Source organism: Pyrgilauda ruficollis, unplaced genomic scaffold, assembly GCF_017590135.1.
Source record: "Pyrgilauda ruficollis isolate IOZ18807 unplaced genomic scaffold, ASM1759013v1 scaffold115, whole genome shotgun sequence".
NCBI lineage: Eukaryota > Metazoa > Chordata > Aves > Passeriformes > Passeridae > Pyrgilauda > Pyrgilauda ruficollis.
In genome coordinates, this window is record NW_024509766.1 from 99,199 (window position 1) to 120,031 (window position 20,833).

Below are 20,833 nucleotides of genomic sequence, written 5' to 3' on the forward strand. Positions count from 1 at the left end.
CACGAGGCTGCCAGGACTGTCCTGCACTTGGCATCCACACCAACTGCCCAGGGATGCAAATCCTGTCTTGCTCTCCCAATGTCCCCCTGCAATCCTATCCTGGGGTCTCAGGTTCAAGGAGTTTGTTTTAATACATATATATTTTAATATATATTTAATATAATATGTTATACATTTATTTAATATATATTTAATATTTTATTTAATCTATAAATTTAATTAATGTTTAATATAAGAATCTATATATGTAATATATACTTAAAGTGTTATTTTATTATATTTAATATTTAATATGTGTTTAATATATTTTTTATGTGTGTATATATATATATATAGTATTCTTATTTCTATAATGTTTCCTTATAATGTTTTCCATGGAGGTATATATATATATATATATATATGTAACATTTTTTCTGGCAACCTTTCACCCCTTAACTCTTCATTCAAATCCTCCTGGAGGAAAAGGCAATGCCAAGGTGGTTTTGGGGTTGCTCTGTCCCCACCAAGGGCTCAGGCTGGGGGTCCATCCTCACCCTGGTGCTTCCATCCTTCCCCTGTGTCCTTCCCCAGGGCCCCTCTCTCTTCCCAGGGAAAAGCAGGGCAGCTCGGAAAAGGCTCATTTTTCCAGCGTTTGCAGCACTGCCAGGTAATTCTCTCTCCACCAAGGCTCACAAACTCGGCTCTGAAATCCCAGAGCCGCCTTCAGAAGGAAGGAGGACACGAGCTCCTGCCGTTTGTTGCTGAGGTGTCCTGCGAGGGGGTTCTTTGGTTCTTCCCGGGGTTATTCTGTGCTCGGGGGGACACTCCACGGTGGCAGAGGGCAGGAGCATGCCGCGGTCCCGCAGCCAGCGGGGCAGGAATGATGTAACTGCAGGGGGAAGGCGCTTCTGAAAGCACTGGCGAGTTCTTGAGGGCTTTTTTTCGATTCCCGGCCAGTCCCTGCCATTGCTGTGCAGCCTTTCAGGCCGTTTCCTCACGCTCTCCCCGCGTTTTTAAAAGCACTGGGAAAGCTCCGGTTAAAATGCACCGTGGGGGTGTTGTTTGTTGTTGGGGGGGATAAAAAAACACCAAACCAAAGCCAAGGCAGGCTTGCTTTATCTGCTTTGTGTGCCACCAGCAGCACGGCCTCTTTCCCTTCTGGCTTTTCCTGGGATGTTTTATCCACAGGGGAGCCCCAGCATCGCCTCCAGGGCTGCCCCAAGCTCCCTCCCTGCTCCTCCACAGAAAGGCTGACTAGTTTTATACTGCTCCAGCCAAGACCTGCCTTCTGCACTGATGTCAGCACTCAGGGCGGGACTTTTCCAGCTTTGTGGGTTTGGGGATTTTCTTTTTTTTTTCTTTTTTTCTTTTTTTTTTTTTTTTTTTTTTTTTTTTTTTTTGATTATTTTTTTTTTTTTCTCGAGCAGCCCCTATCCATGTGCTGCCTCCGAGCCACTCTCTTATTACTGCTCACTTCCTGAAAGGAGACTTTTTAGCAAAGCCTCCAACTCCAGCTCTGCCTGGGTCTGACAGAAGAAGTTTCTTAAGGAAGGCAAGACAAACCCTCAGCCTGGAAACTTTCTGACACAAGCAGGGCTGAGGGGAGAGAGGAGCTTTTGGCTGCTGCTGGGAAAAAGAAGAGGAAAAAAAAAAAAAAAAAAAGAGAAGCTGAAGGAATTAAAAGGAGGGGAGAAAAAAAAAAGAAGAAGAAAGAAGGGAAAGCACTCAAAAAGGTAAAACGCTCTTTAAAATAATTTTCCAGAGGAGACTCTTTGAGGTTGGAGTGGGGTGGTCTGGGGTGGAGGGAACGCGAATGTTCTTTGAAATCAGAACCGTCTCCCTGGAGAAGGAATGAGCCCGGAGAGCCTTGCACGCTGGAAAAACATTTATGAGAATGAAAACCATGTTCACCCTTCTCCAACATTCAGAGTTTCCATAAAAAAAGCAGGCTTGTGTTTCAAAGTGGCTGCAGGCAGCGGGAGCCGGGCTCTGGTGCTGCCTCCCTCGCCTCCCCCAGCCCCTCTTTTTAATTGTGTTAACCCCGGGATCGAATGTTTGCCTCTCTAAACCCCAAATCTGCTCTGCTGAGCTGCCCGGGGCGAAGCTCTCAGTTACAGAGAGCAGCAGCTCCAAGCCCTGCTGCAGAATGAAACGTTCCTTGCTGCCTTCATTCCTGAGAATAAACACAGCCCGCGCTCCCTCTCCCTCTTTCCCTGTCTCTCTCTCCATCTTCAGGAGCTGCCAATGCCTCTCTCCCTCCTGATGTGCTCAGAGGATTATAAAAGTCTGCCCTGAAAAAGTTGCAGTGTCACTGACTTTGTGCATCCCCAGGAGCTCGGCCCCACTGCTCTGCTCAGTTCTTTCTTTGCTTTGATTATGATTTAAAGGTGCTTTTTAAATTACTTTTTTTAAAAAATCGATCCCTCAGAAGATGTTATTTTAAACATCAAAGTAAATATTAGTGGTGGTGAGATGCCAGAAGATTATCTCATTAGAGCTGAAGGAGCTGGGCTATAAATAGAAAGGAGTTTATAAAACAACCTTGGCAAATATCTTCCAGAGGGGAAGAACCAACCCAGGGGGAAGTGTGGAGCTGTGCTGGGAGCAGGTAAATGTAAAATTTCACAGCGAGGCCCATTTCTGGGGACTTTTTTGTGGTCAAGATGCAAACCTCGGGGGGCATTTGTGTTCATGCTGCAATTCCTGCCAACATCCCCGGCGCTGGAGGCCAGCAGAGCTCTGCTTCTGGTCGTGCTCCTTCTGGTTTTATCCTCCCTTGCAGCGCCCAGTGGTGCCAGGGTGGGATGCTGGGCATGGCAGGGAGGGCTTTGGGGAGCCTCTGTTCCCTCAGGTGGAAGGGGAAACGCTCTGTGGGACACCCAGGTGATTCCCAGCACCGGGAATTTCCCCCACTTGGGACCAGCCTTGCCGGGACTGCTCCAAGATGCCTCCATCAGTGAGGCTTCCCGCAGCCCTCGGGAGGTTGTTCCCAAAGTTTCTCCATATATGGAACGTGCTGAGTGCTCCAGTTGCTCCATCCTCAGCCTCCCTCTGTTCCTGCTTGGCCCCAGGGCAGCACCCTCTGCTCCCCTCCTCCTCCCGAGATCCCAAAAACCTCCCGGCGCCTCTTTGGGGCGGCTCCAGCTGCATTCCCCGCGCGGGGAATGGGAAAGGTGCTGTCATCTCCTGCAAATCAGCTCGGCCCGGATAAGGCTGGGGGGCTGAGCTGTTTCCTTTGGCACCGGGAGGCCCCGATAAGCCGGGCCTGAGCAGCCGCCGGGAGGCTGAAGAGGAGCCCTGAGGGGAGGAAGGTGGTGCTGCTCGACATAAACAGTGTCTGTTCCTCCAACCTGAAACATGAGAGGCTCTCTTATCACCCGTGGTTCCAGGCCACCCAGGGACTGCTGGGGAGGAGCAGCTGTTCTCACCATTCCATGGAATCCTGGTCCAGGGGCAGCCCGGGCTCCTCTTCCCGAAGGAGCAGCTCCATGGAGGGTCCTCAAGCAGGATGATTCCATGCAAACCCTAATCTCCAGCTTATCTGAAACCCCCGACTCCAAAGCCCACTTTTCTTGCCAAGTTTCCAGCAATGAATTCCTTCTGAGCTGGGCGCAGTGCAGGATGTGCTGGTCACGTCCTGCCCTGCCTCAGTCTTGGGCTAACACAAGATGGGCTCAGAACAAGCAGGATTGGGACCAAACCCATCATGTTTTCAGAAACAGTGGGCTGGGTGATGTCAGCTCAGGTGTGCTGAAGGCACCCAAGCACAGAGGTGTTTGCCTGACCCCACCACTGTAGGAAATGTTTGCAGGGTGAGGAGTTACAAACATTTCCCAGGTGAGCAGGTTGGGTCCCACGTGGGAGAGAGACACATGGAAAACCACCAGCCTGGATGCAGCCTTGTTTTCCAGTGCTGAGGGAGGTTTAAAGGGACACCATCCAAGCCAACTTTCCCATCTTGGTTCCTGTGAGGGCCTTCAATGAAGACTGCAGGCAGCTGAAGGGTTGGGACAGTCTCCACTGGGAAACTGCTGGAATATTTTAGCTCTGTCTGACTTCAGTGGAGCAACATCAGTGCATGGTCTCAATCCAGCTGCTCCATTGCTGCTCTTCTCTCACCTTCTGCATCCTCCCAGGCTGGGAAATGTTTGGGATATTCCATGTCTGACTACTCAGAGTCTTTCATGGAATCATGGAATGGTTTGGGTTGGAAGGAACCTTAAAGTTCATCCAGTCCTACCCCTGTTCAGCCTGGTCTTGGACACTTCCAGGGATGGGACATCCACAGCTTTACACTTCTGTTTATCACAATTATCAATATTGTGTTTCCTACTCTTACATCATAGCTTAATTTAAAAGGAAAAATTACTTTAAATTAATCTGTTCCTGTGCAGTCCTGCAAATCTTTCTGAACTCAAACACTTATAATATTGGTCCCAAATGAACTGAACTAACAGGTGAATTCCTGGCCTCCTCCTGTGGGATTTGTGACCTCGGTGGGCAGTGGCTTTCTCCAAAATGTAAATGCAGAGGACGAGTTCAGTCCTGTCAGGGTTAGGGACTCTTCATTCCCTGGCCATGGAGGAAGGAGCTGCATCTGGGCCACACCACCTGGGCCACGTTTCCCTGAGTAAAGAACCTACAGGAAGGGGAAAAGGGCCCAAAATCTCTGCCCAGCAGATCTCCTGGAGCTCCCAAGGAGCCAGAGCCTGGACACGATCTGCAGGTCTGTAAGGGCTGGAAGGATCCCACAGCTCAAGGGTTCTGCAAGGCTTCATCCCACAGGAGGCATCCCTGCTCCTGCAGGGCTCCCCTGGCATGGGGGTGATGCCTTGAGGAGCTGGAAGAGAGGCTAGAGGGAGTTGAGAGTAATAAAGTGGATTTATTGCCGTGCCTTGCAAGGCCACACCCTGGCAGTGCTGGAGGCACAGCCGTGGCTCTGCCCAGGGGGCTCCAAGATGGAAGCAAAAAGGGCTTGGTCACAAGATCTCTCATTTTTATAAGGTTTAGTCCATTAAATATATATATATATCCTATATATCCTATATCTATCCTTAATATAAAGCTAAAAGCTGCACACCAAAACAGAACAGAAAAGCCTAAAACCCAAGGCATCAGAGTGACCAGGCTTGGGACTGTGGGTGCCTCTGCCATGGTCACTGCCCTGCCCTGGGGTGATCCCATGGCCTTGCACCCACTGTTACCTTGGCTGTCACCAAATCCCTCCCTAGTTTGTTCTGCTCTGGAAGGACACTTTCTCTGTGTCATCCCTTCTCTGACTGGTTCTATTTTCCTGGGAGGACAGGCAGGTCCCACTCCACAGCTCCCTGCATTTCCCCCTGTGCCCCTCTGGGACAGGCTGGGCTGTGAGGTCCTGATCTAACACAAAGGGAACTCAGTTCTGAGAGTGGGATGAGACCAGAGACCCCCTTGTGTGGCTTCCAACCTCACTTATTCTTTAATTCAGCCTGGCAGGACCAGCTCAGCCCGAGGGGAGCTGGAGCTGGGCCATGCTGTGGATCCATCCCCCTGGCCAGGACTGGCTGTGCTGTGACAGTGACAGAAGGAGCTGCTGAGCCCTGGGCTCACTGCAGGTCCCTCAGTGCTTCTCCCAGCTCTGCTGGGCAGCAGGAGTCACCTCAGAGACTTTTCTTGGGAAGCTCAGCAGAGTTCTCCTGTCTCTCCAGCTCCAGCCTGAGACTGTGGGTGCACAAGGTGTGGCACCTGGTGACAGGGGCTGTAGGGGGACTGTGCCCTCCCCTGCAGCACGTCCAGCCTGATAAACAGACATGTTTTGTTCCCTGGGAGGGTGGGGAGGAGCTGGGATAGAATTCCCAGAGCAGCTGTGGCTGCCCCTGGATCCCTGGCAGTGCCCAAGGCCAGGCTGGACAGGGCTTGGAGCAGCCTGGGACAGTGGAAGGTGTTCCTGCCATGGCAGGGGAGTGGAACTAAATGAGCTTTAAGATCCCTTCTCACCCAAACCATTCTGTACTGGGTTATGGCCCTATCCTACAGCGTGGCTGACAAAGAGCCAAATTTTAGGTGCGACACTCGGTGTGAGAGCTGTGACAGCAGCCTGGGAGCTGGAGCTGCATAAACCACATAACCCTGCCTCAGCTGGGGCTCACAGCATGGAGCAGCTCCCTCCTGGTTACGCAGGTGAGCCCAGCTCGCTGTTGGCACACCAGGGTGTTTGTGCAAGCCCAGGGCTCGGTGCCCTGCGGGATTGGGTTGTGTAAGCACCGAGACGGCTGGAGGGGAGCTGCGGGAGCCAGCCCTGCCGGGATGGAGAGAGGAACCAGCCCTGCCGGGATGGGGATGAGCCAGCCCTGCCGGGATGGAGAGGAGCCAGCAGTGCTGGGATGGAGAGAGGAACCAGCCCTGCCGGGATGGAGATGAGAACCAGCTCTGAAGGGATGGAGAGAGGAGCCAGCCCTGCCGGGATGGAGAGGAGCCAGCAGTGCTGGGATGGAGAGAGGAACCAGCCCTGCCGGGATGGGGATGAGCCAGCCGTGCCGGGATGGAGGGATGAGCCAGCCCTGCCGGGATGGAGAGGAGCCAGCCGTGCCGGGATGGAGAGAGGAACCAGCCCTGCCGGGATGGGGATGAACCGGCCCTGGCGGGATGAGAATGAGCCAGCCCTGCCGGGATGGAGAGAGGAACCAGCCCTGCCGGGACGGAGAGGAGCCAGCAGTGCCGAGGAGAGAGGAGCCAGCAGTGCCGGGATGGCGATGATCCGGCCCTGCCGGGATGGAGGTGGCTGGATCTGCCTCTGCTTCCCTGCCCGCTCCGAGGGGTGAGCGCTCCCGGCCTTTCCCGGAGCCCTTTCCTGGCAGAGCCCTGGTGCTGCTCCGTGCCGGGAGGAGCAGCAGGAGCACAGGGAGAGCTGCCTGTGCACAGACCCAGGAGGTCTGGATTCTCTCCTGGCTGTGCTGAACCCCACACAGACGGAGCATTTCACGGTGGCAGAGGCAGCCACGGAGATGCAGGGTGTAAATATGGCATTTGTGCATGGAATATCTGTATTCCATGGATGGCAGGGTACAGGGGGGGTGGGCACCACACCTGCAGGTAGTGTGTTCAGACAAAGAGCTATCAACGTGTATCTGTGTGCAGATAACATCTATCCTCATGCAGATAAGATCTATTCCCATGCAGATAGCATGTATCCTCATGCTGATAACATGTTATTACATGCAAATAACATGTGTCCATGCCCAGAATATGTGTGCCCGTGCAGATAATATCTATCCCCATGCAGATAATGTGTTTCCCCATCCTGATAACGTGTTATCACATGCAGATAACATGTATCCATGTGCAGATATCTATCCCCATGCAGATAATATCGATCCCCATGCAGATAACGTGTTTCCTCATGCTGATAATGTGTTGTCACATGCAGATAACGTGTATCCATGTGCAAATAGCGTTTAATCCGCATAAAAACTCCACGTGTCCCCGTCCCCTTGCACACAAGCAGCTGCAGCTGTGCCCTGGGTGCATGTGGGTGACACGCGTGTCCCTTCACTCATGGGACATGTGTGTCCCAGTGCGGCGGGGGATGCACCGTTAATGCCTGGCACTCCGTTAATGACTGGCACGCCGTTAATGACTAACACGCCGTTAATGACTGGCACGCCGCTAATGACCGCCCGTCCTCTCTCTAATCCCGCCGCTCTGTGCCTGGCTGCAGCCAGCGAGGAGAGCGATGGCAGAGCGCCAGCAAGTCTGGGTCACATGGAGAGGCTCCAAACTATTGCATAAGTCCCGTCTGAGAGTGGACCTGCCTGGTGGAGTCCTCTCCCGAAAGCAGGAGGAGTCCCAGGATGGGAGCGCTGGAATCTCGGTGCCCACCTTGCCCCGGGCTGGAATTGTGGCACTGCTCTGGCAGCTCCAGCCCTGCCCCAGGCCCAGCTCCCCATCCCGAGGAGGATCCGAGCTGGCACTTCCCTCCCGCTTTCCTGCTGAGGACCTCCGAGCATTTTACCACACTTGGAGAAGTGCAATGACCCCGGCGTTCCAGATAGGGCCAGGTCCTTATGTAACACAGGGATAGGATTTCCAGAGAGCCAAGCAGGCGGTGTCAGAGCGAGGTCGCTGCTCCCAGCTCTCCTCTCCCTGCCCTGGCTTTGGCACAAGCTCCTTTTGCCCCTTTGCTGGCAAAATTAAAGATTTTGGAGAGGAGTGAGGCAGAGATTCAGCCCTTTCCTCACCAAGATTGCACTGAATAGATTTGACTGTAAAATAGTTATCGTGTTTTGAAAAAAAAAAAAACCAAAACCCTCCTCCCACACAGTGCTGGAGTGAGCCCAAAGCCCCGTGAAGCTGCTGTACAAAGGGATGCAGGGTGTGCCCGGCCAGAGCACAGCAGGGCCGGCTGTGGAGCACCACGGAGGGCCTGGAAGAGGGAGCTGGTGCCCCAAAGGCAGGGAGAGTGTGCCCCTGGCACCCAGGCTGGCACCGGGGTGCTGGCAGGGGGACAGAGACCTGGGTGAGACCCCTCAGCTCTCAGGGTCACGCTGGCAGTGTCGGTCTGCTTTTCCCACATTGCTGGGGAGCGCCTTTGGATGGGGTTGGATCTGATTGGAACGGTGTGAAAACGGCACCTTCCCTCCTGGGAAGCTGAAACGGGCCCTGCAGTCACTGGGGTGTGCAGAGAACAGCTCTTGGGGGAGGTGAATCAGCCCTCGAAAGCGAGGGGGGCTGCACTGAGCATCCCGGGCCCCCTCCCAGCCCCGAGGGGGTCAGCAGGGAAGGGACAGGCAGAGTTGGCATTGCTGGGATGGGTGGCAGGGGCGAGCAGAGAGGTTGCAGGGCAGCCAAAGGGTGGCTGTGCAGGCAGGAGCCACCCCGGGGCTGGAGGCTGCAGGGCTCTGGGAACAGGGATAACTCCGTGTTTCTAATTCTTCACTCGCCGTGGCCTCAGAGAGGCCACACTTGGAGCAGCAGAGCAGATTATGGCTCAAGATGTTATTCTGTGTTCTGCAGACCTGTGACTTTAACCCTTTTCTCGCAGTTTGCTGATGCTCCTGGCAGTAAAAACGCTGATTTCTGTGGGTTTAACCCCTAGTGCTGCCCTAGAGCTGAGAAATGACTTCCCAGTGGAAGTCCTGTTGTGCTGGCAAGATGACTGAGGGGGGAGACTTCTACCATCTGCAGCTCAGCGTGTTTTCACTTGGCAGCCCAGCCAAATATTTTGTCGGGACTATCAGGACGCTCTCCTGCTGGAAGCCGGGGAGGTCTCTCGGGCAGTTTTGCATCCCCCACGTGCTCAGCCCGTGCCGCGGGAGGAGCAGCCTGCTGGGGGAGCGGGGCTCTGTGTTCCATCCTCGGGAACGTGCGGGGACCTGCCCGGAGCCGCGAGCCGGGAGCTGGGTGTGCCTGAGCACGCACGGAACACCCAGAGCCCCGGGGAGTGCAGGGGCTGAGAGCCCCCAAATAACACAGAAATGCAGCAGCAGCTGCGAGGGACCTGCCCCTGCCAGGCCCTGGGGAGTGCAGAGAGAGGGGTGAGGAGGAGCAGGGATGTAGAGATGATGAGAAGGGTTTGAACATTGCTGGTCGGGACAGGGAGGGACTGTCCCACTCTGCTCTGCACTGGGGCAGCCTCACCTCCAGGGCTGGGGGCACTTTGGGCACCACAAGATCAGAAGGATCCAGAGCTGTTGGAGAGTGCCCAAAGGAGGGACACGGAGCTGGGGAAGGCTCTGAGGAGCGGCTGAGGGCACTTGGCTCGTTCAGCTGGAGCACAGGAGACTGAGGGGAGGCTCCTCGGGGGCTGCAGCTCCTCCCCAGGGGAGGCAGAGGGGCAGGGGCTGAGCTCTGCTCTGGGACAGGGACAGGAGGCCAGGAAGGGCTGGAGCTGTGCCAGGGCTTGGCATGGAGCTCAGGGAAAGGTTCTTGCCCCCGAGGGTGCTGGCACTGCCCAGGCTGCCCAGGGAATGGTCCCGGCCCCAAGGCTGCCAGAGCTGCAGGAGCGTTTGGACAGCGCTGCCAGGGGTGCTCAGGGTGGGCTTGTTGGGGTGGCTGTGCAGGGACAGGGGCTGGGCTGAGCATCCCTGAGGGTCCCTCCCAGCTCAGGATGTTCCATGATCTTTGATTTGATAATTCTAGAGCACTAGGAGCAGCTGAGGGAGCTGGGAAAGGGGCTCAGCCTGGAGAAAAGGAGGCTCAGGTGGGACCTTCTGGCTCTGCACAACTCCCTGACAGGAGGGGACAGCCAGGGGGGTTGGGCTCTGCTCCCAGGGAACAAGCAATGGGACACAGACACAAATTAGCCCAGGAGATGTTCAGATTGGATATGAGGAAAAATATCTTCACTGGAAGGGTGAAAGTTGATTCCAGCTGAGGCTTTGCAGCCAAAATCTGTGGCCCTCTGATGCCTTGTGAAGGCTGACTTAGAACAGAGACTAGACAGAGTTAAAGAATAACGCAAGGATTTATTAAAAGGCCTCAATTAAAAGGATCCACCTTGGGCAGCACAGAACCTGAAAAATAGAAAAGCTAAACCTGAGGCGTCACCTCCTCAAAGCAGCCACGGCAGGTGACAGGGGCACTGTTCTTCAGGTGACTTTAGGAGCAGCACCCAGGAGCTGCAGGCACTAAAGGGCTGTTGTGTGTCCTGAAGGGCAGCTGGGAGCCCAGCAGCAGGGGAGAGCCCACCGTGGCTAGCAGGAGACCCATGTGGGTCCTTTTTCCAGGAAATCCTGAAAACCCCCCTGCTGCTGCTGCTGCCAAGTGCCCTGGCCGCACTGGCACAGCCCCTGAGCCCCTGCCAGTCCCCTGCAGTCCCTGCTGTGTTTTAGCTGGATTCCGTAGAAAATGAGGCCCGTGGGGCCAGTCTGGGACTCACAGCTCTTCCCCCAGAGATAAACTTTGACCTGGTGGAACAACTCCCAGGCTGGAGCAGCTGGAGGAGCAGAAACCCCTGTGGTGCTGTTTGTAGGGGCTGCCAGGGCTGCTGTGGGGCTGAGCAGCCCCTTGGGAGGGTCAGGGGGCACGTGGGACCAAAAAGGGACCGAGCTTTGAGATGTGGCTCCATGATAACCCCAATATGGTTATAGGGTGGTGTCAATCCCCATTTTACACAAGAATAAAAGAACCTTGGAGCTTTCATTCCTTAAAATAACACAGCCCAGAAATGCTGTTGGGGTGGTGCAGCTGTGGGGTCCTGCTCCCACTGTTTTCCCACTGCTTTCTCACTGTTCCCAGTGCTCCCACTGGGGTGCTGCTCTCACTTCTCCACTGCTCCCAGTGCTCCCATATCTGAAAGATGTCAGTGGAAGGCCTGGCACGGGGTGCACTGAAAGTATTTCCTCCCTCTGGGGGAAGCTGGAAGCAGAAATCTGTGTTTGTATTTATTTCGCCCTCAGGAAAAAAAAAAAAAAAAAAAAGGGAAAAGGACACCTGAGCTCATAATTTGCCAAAGTTGAAAAAAAAAAAAAAAAAAAAAAAGAAAAAGGACACCTGAGCTCATAATTTGCAAAAGTTGGATGAGAAACCTGGAAGCCGCCGGGCCCTGCATCTTTAAAAGCAGTTAAATTCCTCTTCCCTGCACTAGGAGGCACCTTGAACCTTCCTCTTGGCCCCGAGCATCGCCCATCTGCTTCCTATTACCTTCCCCTGCGCTGCCTGGAGCCGGCCCAGCAGCTGGGCTTGCCGGGAGTTCTGTCTGAGCTGGGAGCAGCTCTCCTCTGCCTCGCTCCTTCTTCTCTCCTCGCTCCATCCCAGCTGGAATTTCACCCCCTTTCCCAGCCCCTTCCTTCCCGGCGCTGCTCGGGGTGGCAGGAGGCGAGCTGGCCGCTGTGGTGGCATTGTCCCCCGTGTCGCCCGGGTTCACGCGGCCAAAGCCACCCTTGGCAGGGGGAGCCGGGAGCGTCAGCCCGAGCCGAGCCTGCCAAGGACAGCGAATTCCTTGGGAAGGAGCAGATCGGAAGCGGCCCAAGAGAGGGAGGCACGAGACCAGAGAGGTCACGCCGTGTCCTTGAGCTGTCCCCAAGCTGTCCTCGAGCTGTCCCCGAGCTCCCCCGGCCCCGCCCGTGGCAGCCCCGTGTCCCGCTGGGGCTCCGCGATCCTCGGGATCATCCTGCAAGCTGCAGTGAGGTTATGGAAAACTTGGTAGGGATGGAAGCACCAGTGCTCCTCCGGCTCCTGGTCCTTCCTCCAGGTGCTCCTCCTGCTCCTCAGAGCTGGGTCTACCCATGGGGAGAGGAGCAGGATTCACCTGTGAGGAGAAAAATCTTCCTTCAGGTGCTCCTCCTGCTCCTGGTCCTTCCTCCAGGTGCTCCTCCTGCTCCTCAGAGCTGGGTCCACCCATGGGGAGAGGAGCAGAATTCACCTGTGAGGAGAAAATCTTCCTCCAGGTGCTCCTCCTGCTCCTTGGAGCCTGATCCACCCGTGGAGGGAGGAGCAGGATCCACCTGTGAGGACAAGACCTTCATCCAGGTGCTCCTCAGAGCCGCATCCACCCACAAGGAGAAGAGCAGGATTCACCCATGGGGAGAACACCTTCCTCCAGGTGCTCCTCCTGCCTGATCCACCCATGGGTAGAGGTGCAAGGATCCACCTGTGAGGAGAACACCTTCCTCCAGGTGCTCCTCCTGCTCCTCGGGCTTTGGGAATGCAGCCCCGCCGGGAAGGGGCCGTGTTTTCCCCGCTGCCTGCAGGGAGGGATCGCAGCCGGGCCCTTCCCCCAGCCCGGCCCGCAGGAATTTTGCAGCTGTAATTCCTGCCTCGTGCTGCTCCCAACGCGTCTCCTTCCCCCAAGGTCAAGGCTGCGGGCTCCTGGCGCCGGGGCTCCTTCCCGGCCGCGGTTCCGGGGGATGCTGAGCGGCCGGGAAGGGCAGGGGGGACACGGGGGCACCGCGGAGGGTCATGGAGAGGCGGGGGGAGGACGGGAAGCCTGGAGGAAAAGGGTTTGACAGCTGGAAAACAGGGGAAATCAGTCGTGTGAAGCCCAGGAGAAAATACACTTTAGCTGGGCTCCGTGGGCTTTGGAGCCGTGACAGGATTGAAGAGCTGGAATCGCGAGCTTTGGGAGATGCTGAAAAATGCTGATTTAGGAGAGGGATTTGCTTTCAACTTCTCCCTTTTCCAGCCCAATTTCCACAGCTGGAGCGGGCACGGAGCAGCCCCCACGTGCCTTGCCTGGCCCTGGCTCTGCCCTCACTGTGCCACAGCCCAGGGGTGGCACCACGGGTGATGCTGTCACCGGATCTCAGCATCCTCTTTTTGGGGGCGGAACAGGGCACAATTCCTGCCCCAACCCTCTTCCCCCCACTCCCTGATTCCCCTTACCTGTCCCAGGGAAAAGGAGCAGCCCAAGGTGGGAGTTGCCCCTCTTTCAGGGCCACTCACAGGATGCTCAGTTTTGGTGGCCATCTCGCGTTGTGTCTGGGCTTTGCAGAGGAACACCTGGCAAGTGGCCTCAGATGGGACTGGGGAGTCCAGGCCGAGGCCTCACTGAGGATCTTTGGCCATTCTTAGCTGTAAATAAGCAGTGAAAATTCTTCATCTTTAAGTTATGCAACTCTGAAGTGTGTTTAAAGCTGAGTGTTTCGTCTCCCACTGTTTCTGCCTAGTAGGGGAAAAAACTATTAATTTAGGTTAGGCTTTAAGCTGAAGGAGGGAAGATTTAGATGAGATTTTAGGAAGAAATCCTTCCCTGTGAGGTTGTCCAGAGTAGCTGTGGCTGCCCCTGGATCCCTGGAAATGTCCCAGGCCAGGTTGGATGGGGCTTGGAGCACCCTGGGCTAGTGGAAGGTGTCCCTGCCCCTGTGGAATGAGATGAGCTTTAAGGTCCTTCCCAACCCAAACCATTCTGTGACTTCTATGATGAATTTGGGGCAGGAATAATCTCCTGGATTTCCCCTTGTACCTCCCCTACACCATCCCTGGGCTGTGTTGGGTGTCATTCCTGCAGCACAAATACCACTCATGGCACAGTAAAGATGGGAAAACAGGAGCAGAAATTCACTTTCAGGGATTCAGATTCCCATAAGGACACGAAGGGGAGCAGGGCAGATCCCAGGAGGACCCAGCCCCCCTGCCCTGGGCTCTTTAAACCAGAGCACAGCAAGGCAGGGGTTAAGCGTTTCCTTGCTGGATGAGGACCACACACAGCCCTGGCTGCTGACACCTTTGCAAAGAGCACCCTCCTCCCGTCTCCAGCCTCTTCCCATGCTCGGGAGCTCATCCCACGTTCCCAGGGAGCTCATCTCCCCATTCCCGAGACCTCACCCTGCCATTCCCGGGGAGCTCATCCCGCCTTTCCCGGGGAGTTCATCCCACTATTCCCGGAGAGCTCATCCTGCCTTTCATGGGGAGCTCATCCCGGGGATCTCATCCTGCCTTTCCCAGCCCTGCTCCAGCCCCTGGCATCTGCACCTCTGCTGCGGGTCTTTATCTGCCACCCCTGCAGGGAGGTTTGGGTTTGGCTGCCGGGCTGCCCTGCAGCGTCACCGCTGGGATATTTGGGGTTTTCTGGGATGTGCTGCACTCATCCCATACTCATGAAGTGGGTGGGCAAGAAGAAAACCCCATAGGCTTTGTGCAAGTCCCCAGCACGATTCGAGTTTGATGTAATCGCCTCAGACCGAGTGGAAATTCTCTGCGAGCCAGGAATCTTTCACCGGAGCAATTAGCAGAGCGTTTTAAAGAACAAATGCGATTGGAATCTCGGGATCCATTTGTGGATGGGGTTGAGGGTGAGTTCCCTGAATGGGTTCTTTGTTTTCCATCACTTTTTTAGGTTCAGCCAGTACACTTTGAGAGCAAGTGCTCTTTCCTCAGTGCAGTGACAGTCCTTAAAGCGTGTTTGAAATCCAGGGAAGCCCCAGAGAGGATTTCTGGGTTGCTGCTCACCACCCCCCTGCCAGTGCTGTTATTTCCTGCTCTCTTTAAGGGATCAGGTGACCCAGGGCACTCTTGGGGCTGCTCTTCCCAGAGGGTGCTGCCACAGGATAAAGGATTCCCATTGCTCCTGAGCTCCTTTCCGCAGGTACCAGCTGGGAGAACCCCCGGGAGTGCAGTGCGGAGCAGGAGCCGACGGGGTTAATCCATCCTCAAACCCTTCCCATCCTTTTCTCCTCTTTTCCTCTCCTTCCATCCCACTCCTGGACCCCGCTTTCCTCATTCCCCTGCCCGCCTCGAGTCCTTCTCCCCCGTCCCTTCGCTCATCCCTGTCTCACCCGCAGGGGCGATGCGGGGGCTGGGGACGAGCCCGTGCTGAGCCCGCGGTGCTGGCCTGGCACTGCCCACCCCGCCGGCCTCGGGAGAGCACGGAGCGGCCGAGGATGCCTGCGGAGGGACCCGGGACTCCTCTCTGGACATAAGGGGTGGCCAAGGGAGAGACATGTGGGGACAGCGCCCTCCCAGCCGGCACAGATCTCCCTGCTCCGACGCGAGCGGCGCTGACCATGGCCACAGCTTGGAGGCTCCTCACCTGGACCGTCACCCTCGGCCTGGCCGGGGGCACCTTCCCCGGCTTCCCCTTCCAGTCACAAGGTAGGGACGGGACGGGATGGGATGGGACGGGACGGGACGGGATGGGACGGGATGGGATGGGACAGGATGGGATGGGATGGGACGGGATGGGATGGTGTCGTGGTTTAGCTCATGTCCAGAGTGATTCTGGTTGTGTCCATCCCTGAGGAGATGCAGTGTCCAGCACCACCAGCTTCTCACACACCGCCTCACCCTCAGCTCTGCACACGTTTTTCCTCCTGGAAGTGCCTTTCAGGTCAGGATCAGAGCCTCCAGCCCTGAGTCCCAGGTGCTTTGTAGCCACAGCGAACACAAACCACCCTCTGATTCACTCTTTTCCAAGCCCACGTGGACTGCAAAGAGGCAAAAAGGAAAACAAAACACTTCCAACAGCAAATTTTTCCAAGCCTGAAGTCATTTCTAAGTGCAAAAAGTCACCCTTGTTTGCCCAGCCCCATCACAGGGAGGTGCTGGGATGGAGGAAAAGCTGGAGCATGGGAAGTTAAAACCCTAACAATTAATTCTGGCAAGGCAGAGGTGCCAGGAGAGTTTATGGTCAGGAAGGATGGGAGCTCAACCCTAATCCCAGAGGGTGGAAGGGCTGTCCCATTCCTGGTGGCCAAGGAAACCACTCTGTCAGGCTCCCACACTGGAAAAGAGAGGAAAAGGAAACTTTCCAGTGCTGCCCTGTGGTGAGAGTGCAGTTTGGAGCTGGCTGAGCTTCTGATGGCTGCGAAGGCTCTGAAGGTGAGAGCTGTGGAGCCAGGCAAAATTCAGCCACCCTGGAGCAGCCAGGGCCCTCCTTCTTGCTCAGGAAACAACAAGTAGGATGCAGAAAGCACAGGAAGACTTTCCAGAGGGAACAGAGGGAAAATCTCCCATGAGGGCTCAGGAGGCTCAAACCCTCCAGGCATGAGGGGTTCAGGAGGACACTCAGTGAGGAGGAGCTGTCCTGGTCCAGCACATGGATATTTCCCATGCTGCCCAAGCTGCTGGGGCTGAGGGCTGTCAGACAAAGCCAGATTGTCAGTTCCTTTCCTTCTTTTCTGCCTCTGCCAGGGTCGGGATTGAAAGCACTGGAGATGGTAATTCATGTTCAGACTCAGATGTTCATCAGTTCTTATCTATGCCACAGTCTCACAAACCCTGAGTTCTACAGCACTGCACTCTAACAAACTAAAATGGAGCCCCATCTCTCTCTCTACAAGGCCTTTTAAGGATAAACTGTCCAATTAAGAAATTCTACCTAAATTATTTTTACTTTTAACCCAATAACCAACCACCCATGGCCCACAATGTGGACTTTTTTATCCAATTACACAAAACCACCCAAACCCATAGATAAGAAGGAGAAGGCAAAGCAGAGGAAGGTGAAGCAGAAGGACCAGCCTCCACCCTAAAACCTCCATCTGCTTTATATATATTACTATATTCTAAACCCTTCAACTCTAAGTTTTCCCCCCTGTGATATCACACACTTCTATTCAAACTCCACACCACAATCCCAGTTCTATCATTCCATTTTGGAAGCCTTCTCCACCTCAGGTCAAATGCAGTGTTCTCCTGGGGGTCAGTGCCTGGCAGCACAGAAAGTCTGAAATTCTCAGCAGCCAGGGCTCCAACACCAGATCTCTGCTCAGATCCATTCTGGCAGTCCCTGGGACATTTTAATTGAACAGGAGGAGTTTCTGCTGAGGTTGCAGGGTGCCAGTTTGTTTGGCAGCCTGCAGAGCTGCGTTGCTGTGCCAGCACAGGTGGAGGGGTTTGGGACAGTGCCCTTGTCACAGCACAGCCTGGGTGGCACCACACAGGCTCAGCTCAAGGGCTCCAAGAGGAGCTGCTAAGCCAGGCTGAAGTGATAAAAACCAGTCCAGGGAGCTGGGAAGGCAGGGTGGGGTCATGGACAGAGACCTGGCTGGGGAATCGGGACATCTGACTTCTCCTCCTGCTCATTTTCAGCACCACTGGGGGAATTCTGGTGGCCCTCTCTCTTATTTTGGTGTCAAGATTGGCATTTCAAGGACCCTGTGCCCCTGTAGCCCCTGCAGCTCTCACTGCAGGGGAGGTTGGGGTGGTGCTGTTGTTTTGTGTTCTCAGAGCCAGCAGCTCCCTGTGGCAGCTGCAGATGTCCTGACAACTCACAGGGAGAAAATTAAATAACATTTTCCCCTGAGTCATTGTCACCCCAAGGATCCTTCTGCCTCCTTTTGAAGAGACCTCATTGCTGGGTCTGTTCCTGGAAGGATCCGGGTTAAAATAACCCTCCAAAGCTCAGAGCTGGGCTCTGCAAAGCTGGGATTCCCTCTGCCCAGTGGAGATGAAAGGATTTGGGATACTCCAGGTCCAGAGCCACAATCAGGGTGTCCTGAAGGGCCCTTTGGGCCAGGCTCCTCCTCTCCATCACCTGCAGAGGAAAAAGTTACATTCCAAAAACTGCTACACCAAGGCTCTGCAGGCTGCAGCATTTGGGGCATTTCCCAGGATCCTGCAGGCAGGGAATCCCAATTTTTGGAATGCTGTGGCAGGACAGCATGACCCTCCACCTGCACTGCGCTCAGGCTGGAATTGCTGGATGTCCAACTCCCTTTGCAGGCTGTGTCTTGGTTTTGAAAGACAGGTGTCTGCTAAGGAAGGCAGGACCTTCCCCTGAAATATAAAATGTAAACACTCCCCCGCTCCGAATTGCTATAAATTTTAAATTAGGGGACTCTCAGGCAAAAATATGGGAGCAGGAATAACAGTTCTTTATTAGGGAAGAAAAAAAAGATAAAATAAACAATGCAGTAAACCAAAACAACACAGACAGAGTCAGAACACAACCTGACACCCTGCTGGTCAGGGTGTTGGTAGCAGTCCCATTGGAATTGTGGCTGCAGTCCTCCTGGAGTGTCAGGTGTGGTTGGGTTGGAGCAGGGATCCCTTAGAAAGGTGTAGTCTTCCTCTAAAGATCCAGGAGAAGAGGCAGCTGTTCCTCAGGGAAATCCAGTGGAGAAGCTGTGCTGTGTTCCAGAATCTGTGTTCCAGAATCTCAGATTATATCCAGTTAGGAATGCTTGGCTCCTCCCTCTGGGCTCACATCTCCCAGTGGGATGCTGTAGATCTTATCAGCCATGCAGGGACATTCCATAGGCTGTTATCAGCAGATGGCTCCCTGGAGGGAGCAGTGGGTGTGGAAGAGATAAGGAAAACTGCCCACTGAACAGAAGACAGCTGCCATCCAGATGGCAAATAGAATACAATTTGCTTGGCAATCCAGGAAGGGCTGCCACTGCCATGCTGTCCTTCCCTCCCCAGAGGAATTCCTCTCCAGCTTGGATCACTATGAGATCGCCTTCCCCATCCAAGTGGACCAGAACGGCGATTTCCTCACCTTCGACATGCGCCGGCAGCTGAAGCCGCGGCCGCGGCGCTCGCTGCCCTACGAGCCCTCGGAGCAGCAGGTCTTCTACAAAGTCTCTGCCCACCACACCCAGTTCCTGCTCAACCTCACCCTGCACTCCAACCTGCTGGCCGAGCACTTCACCGTGGAGTACTGGAAGCGGGATGGCATGGACTGGCAGCACGACTTCCACGAGGACTGCCACTACGCCGGCCACCTGCAGGACCAGTACCTCAGCTCCAAGGTGGCCATCAGCAACTGCAACGGGCTGGTGAGTCTGGCTTGGCTTGGCTTGGCTTGGCTTGGCAGGGGCAGTGCCAACTGCTTTGGTCCTCCAGCAGGTGGATGCATGCGGTGGGAAAAGCTTGGGTTATATTTAATATCTTTTTTAAAAACCCACTTATTTTATATATATTTATATATATATATATATACACATATATATACATATAAATATATATAATTTTTATACCTATATATTTATATAAATATTTATATATTTATATATAAATATATATAAATATGTATTTTAATATAGAAATAATATTTATATGTTTATATATACATATATAATATTTATATGTTTATATATAAATATTTATGTTTGTATATAAATATATATAATTATATACATAAATAATTATATATTTTTATGTATTCTCCTATATATTTTTTGGTTTTATATATATTCATATAAACATTATATGTATTTATATAGATTATATATTTATTTTATATTATATATTATATTTATGTAATTTCTATATTTTATATATTATGAATGATATTTTATATGTATAGAATGTTATATATAATATAATATTAATATATTGGTATAATATAAATACAGTTTATATAAATTATCTATTAATACAATATATTATAAAATATATTTTATATCTATAAAGTACATATAATATTTTTCTATTATATATTTTTTATATTTATATAGATTGAGAGAGAGAGACAGAGAGAGAGAATACATTTAATGTATTTTATATTTAATATTCCACACTGGTCTCATGATTGGCAGAGGTACAGACATCACTCAGACATCCATTAGGGTTCCTGATCTCTGTGTCACTTCCAGTCCAGTTTCTGGGCATTTTCCCATTGATTTTGGTTGGAATGGGATAATCCTGGCTCTCTGGGGATACCCAGACCTGGCTCTCACCAAGTTCTTCCAACAGCAACAGCAAAGAATGTTGCCCAGGAGGAAGTGAAGGAGGGCAGGGATTTCACAGAGCCACAAGAGCATCCAGATCCTTCCAGCTGCAGATGCACTCCTGGGGATCACAGGTGCTTCTGTCCATGTTTCAGGAGATAAAAAATGCTGCTTCTGAGGGATAAAACCCTTGAAATAATCATTTTTCAATATGAAAAATGGAACATCAAGAAGGGAGCAAGGTGGCATTTCCTTAAAACCAGCAAGGCTGGAGGAAGGAGGGTGGGAATGTTGATTTTCCAAGTCCTGACAGCTCAAATTGAACATCCCAGTCCTAAATATCAGCCAGGAATCTTGGTGGTGGACATCAGTGCAAGAACAGCTGAGCTCTGGACTAGATTGCTCGGAGTGAGAGAGGTCTTGGAAGATCTTTAGGAACAGGCCAGACAAAAGCCTCTCAAAAACCCTTCAGGTATGATTCATTGGCTCTCCCAGCCCTGGGAATACACTGAGGACTTCCATCCCTATTTTTCTGTGATTTTCTGATGTTTCTGGCTCGCACAGCCCATTTCCTGAGCTGCCAGATGGAGGGATGGAGCAAACATACCCTGTGAGTGAATCCCAAGGCTGATGGCTCCCTTGGAGGGGTAGAAAAACCCTCTCTAGGCCAGGTTCATATTTCTGCTCCAGCCCCACCTCCTTGCAGCATTCTGGCAGTGTGGAAGAGCTTCCAAAGGGGAATGAATCCCGTTTGATTTATTGCTGGGTGACCCTGCCAGAACGGTGCTGAGGCTTATTAACAGAAATGAGAATCTGACTCA

At 53.3% G+C, this 20,833-nt stretch overlaps 1 protein-coding gene across 1 annotated transcript in view; it reads left to right on the forward strand.

Moving 5' to 3' along the window:
- Nucleotides 1-1,505: 1,505 nt before the first annotated feature.
- Nucleotides 1,506-20,833, forward strand: part of ADAMTS10 (ADAM metallopeptidase with thrombospondin type 1 motif 10) — a 63,074-nt gene continuing 43,746 nt past the window's right edge. Inside the window, exons 1-3 of the mRNA XM_041480752.1 lie at nucleotides 1,506-1,715; nucleotides 15,180-15,489; nucleotides 18,763-19,118. Of these exons, the coding sequence (XP_041336686.1) occupies nucleotides 15,402-15,489; nucleotides 18,763-19,118 (444 nt within the window). The 5' untranslated portion in view covers nucleotides 1,506-1,715; nucleotides 15,180-15,401. The remainder of the gene's footprint in view (nucleotides 1,716-15,179; nucleotides 15,490-18,762; nucleotides 19,119-20,833) is intronic.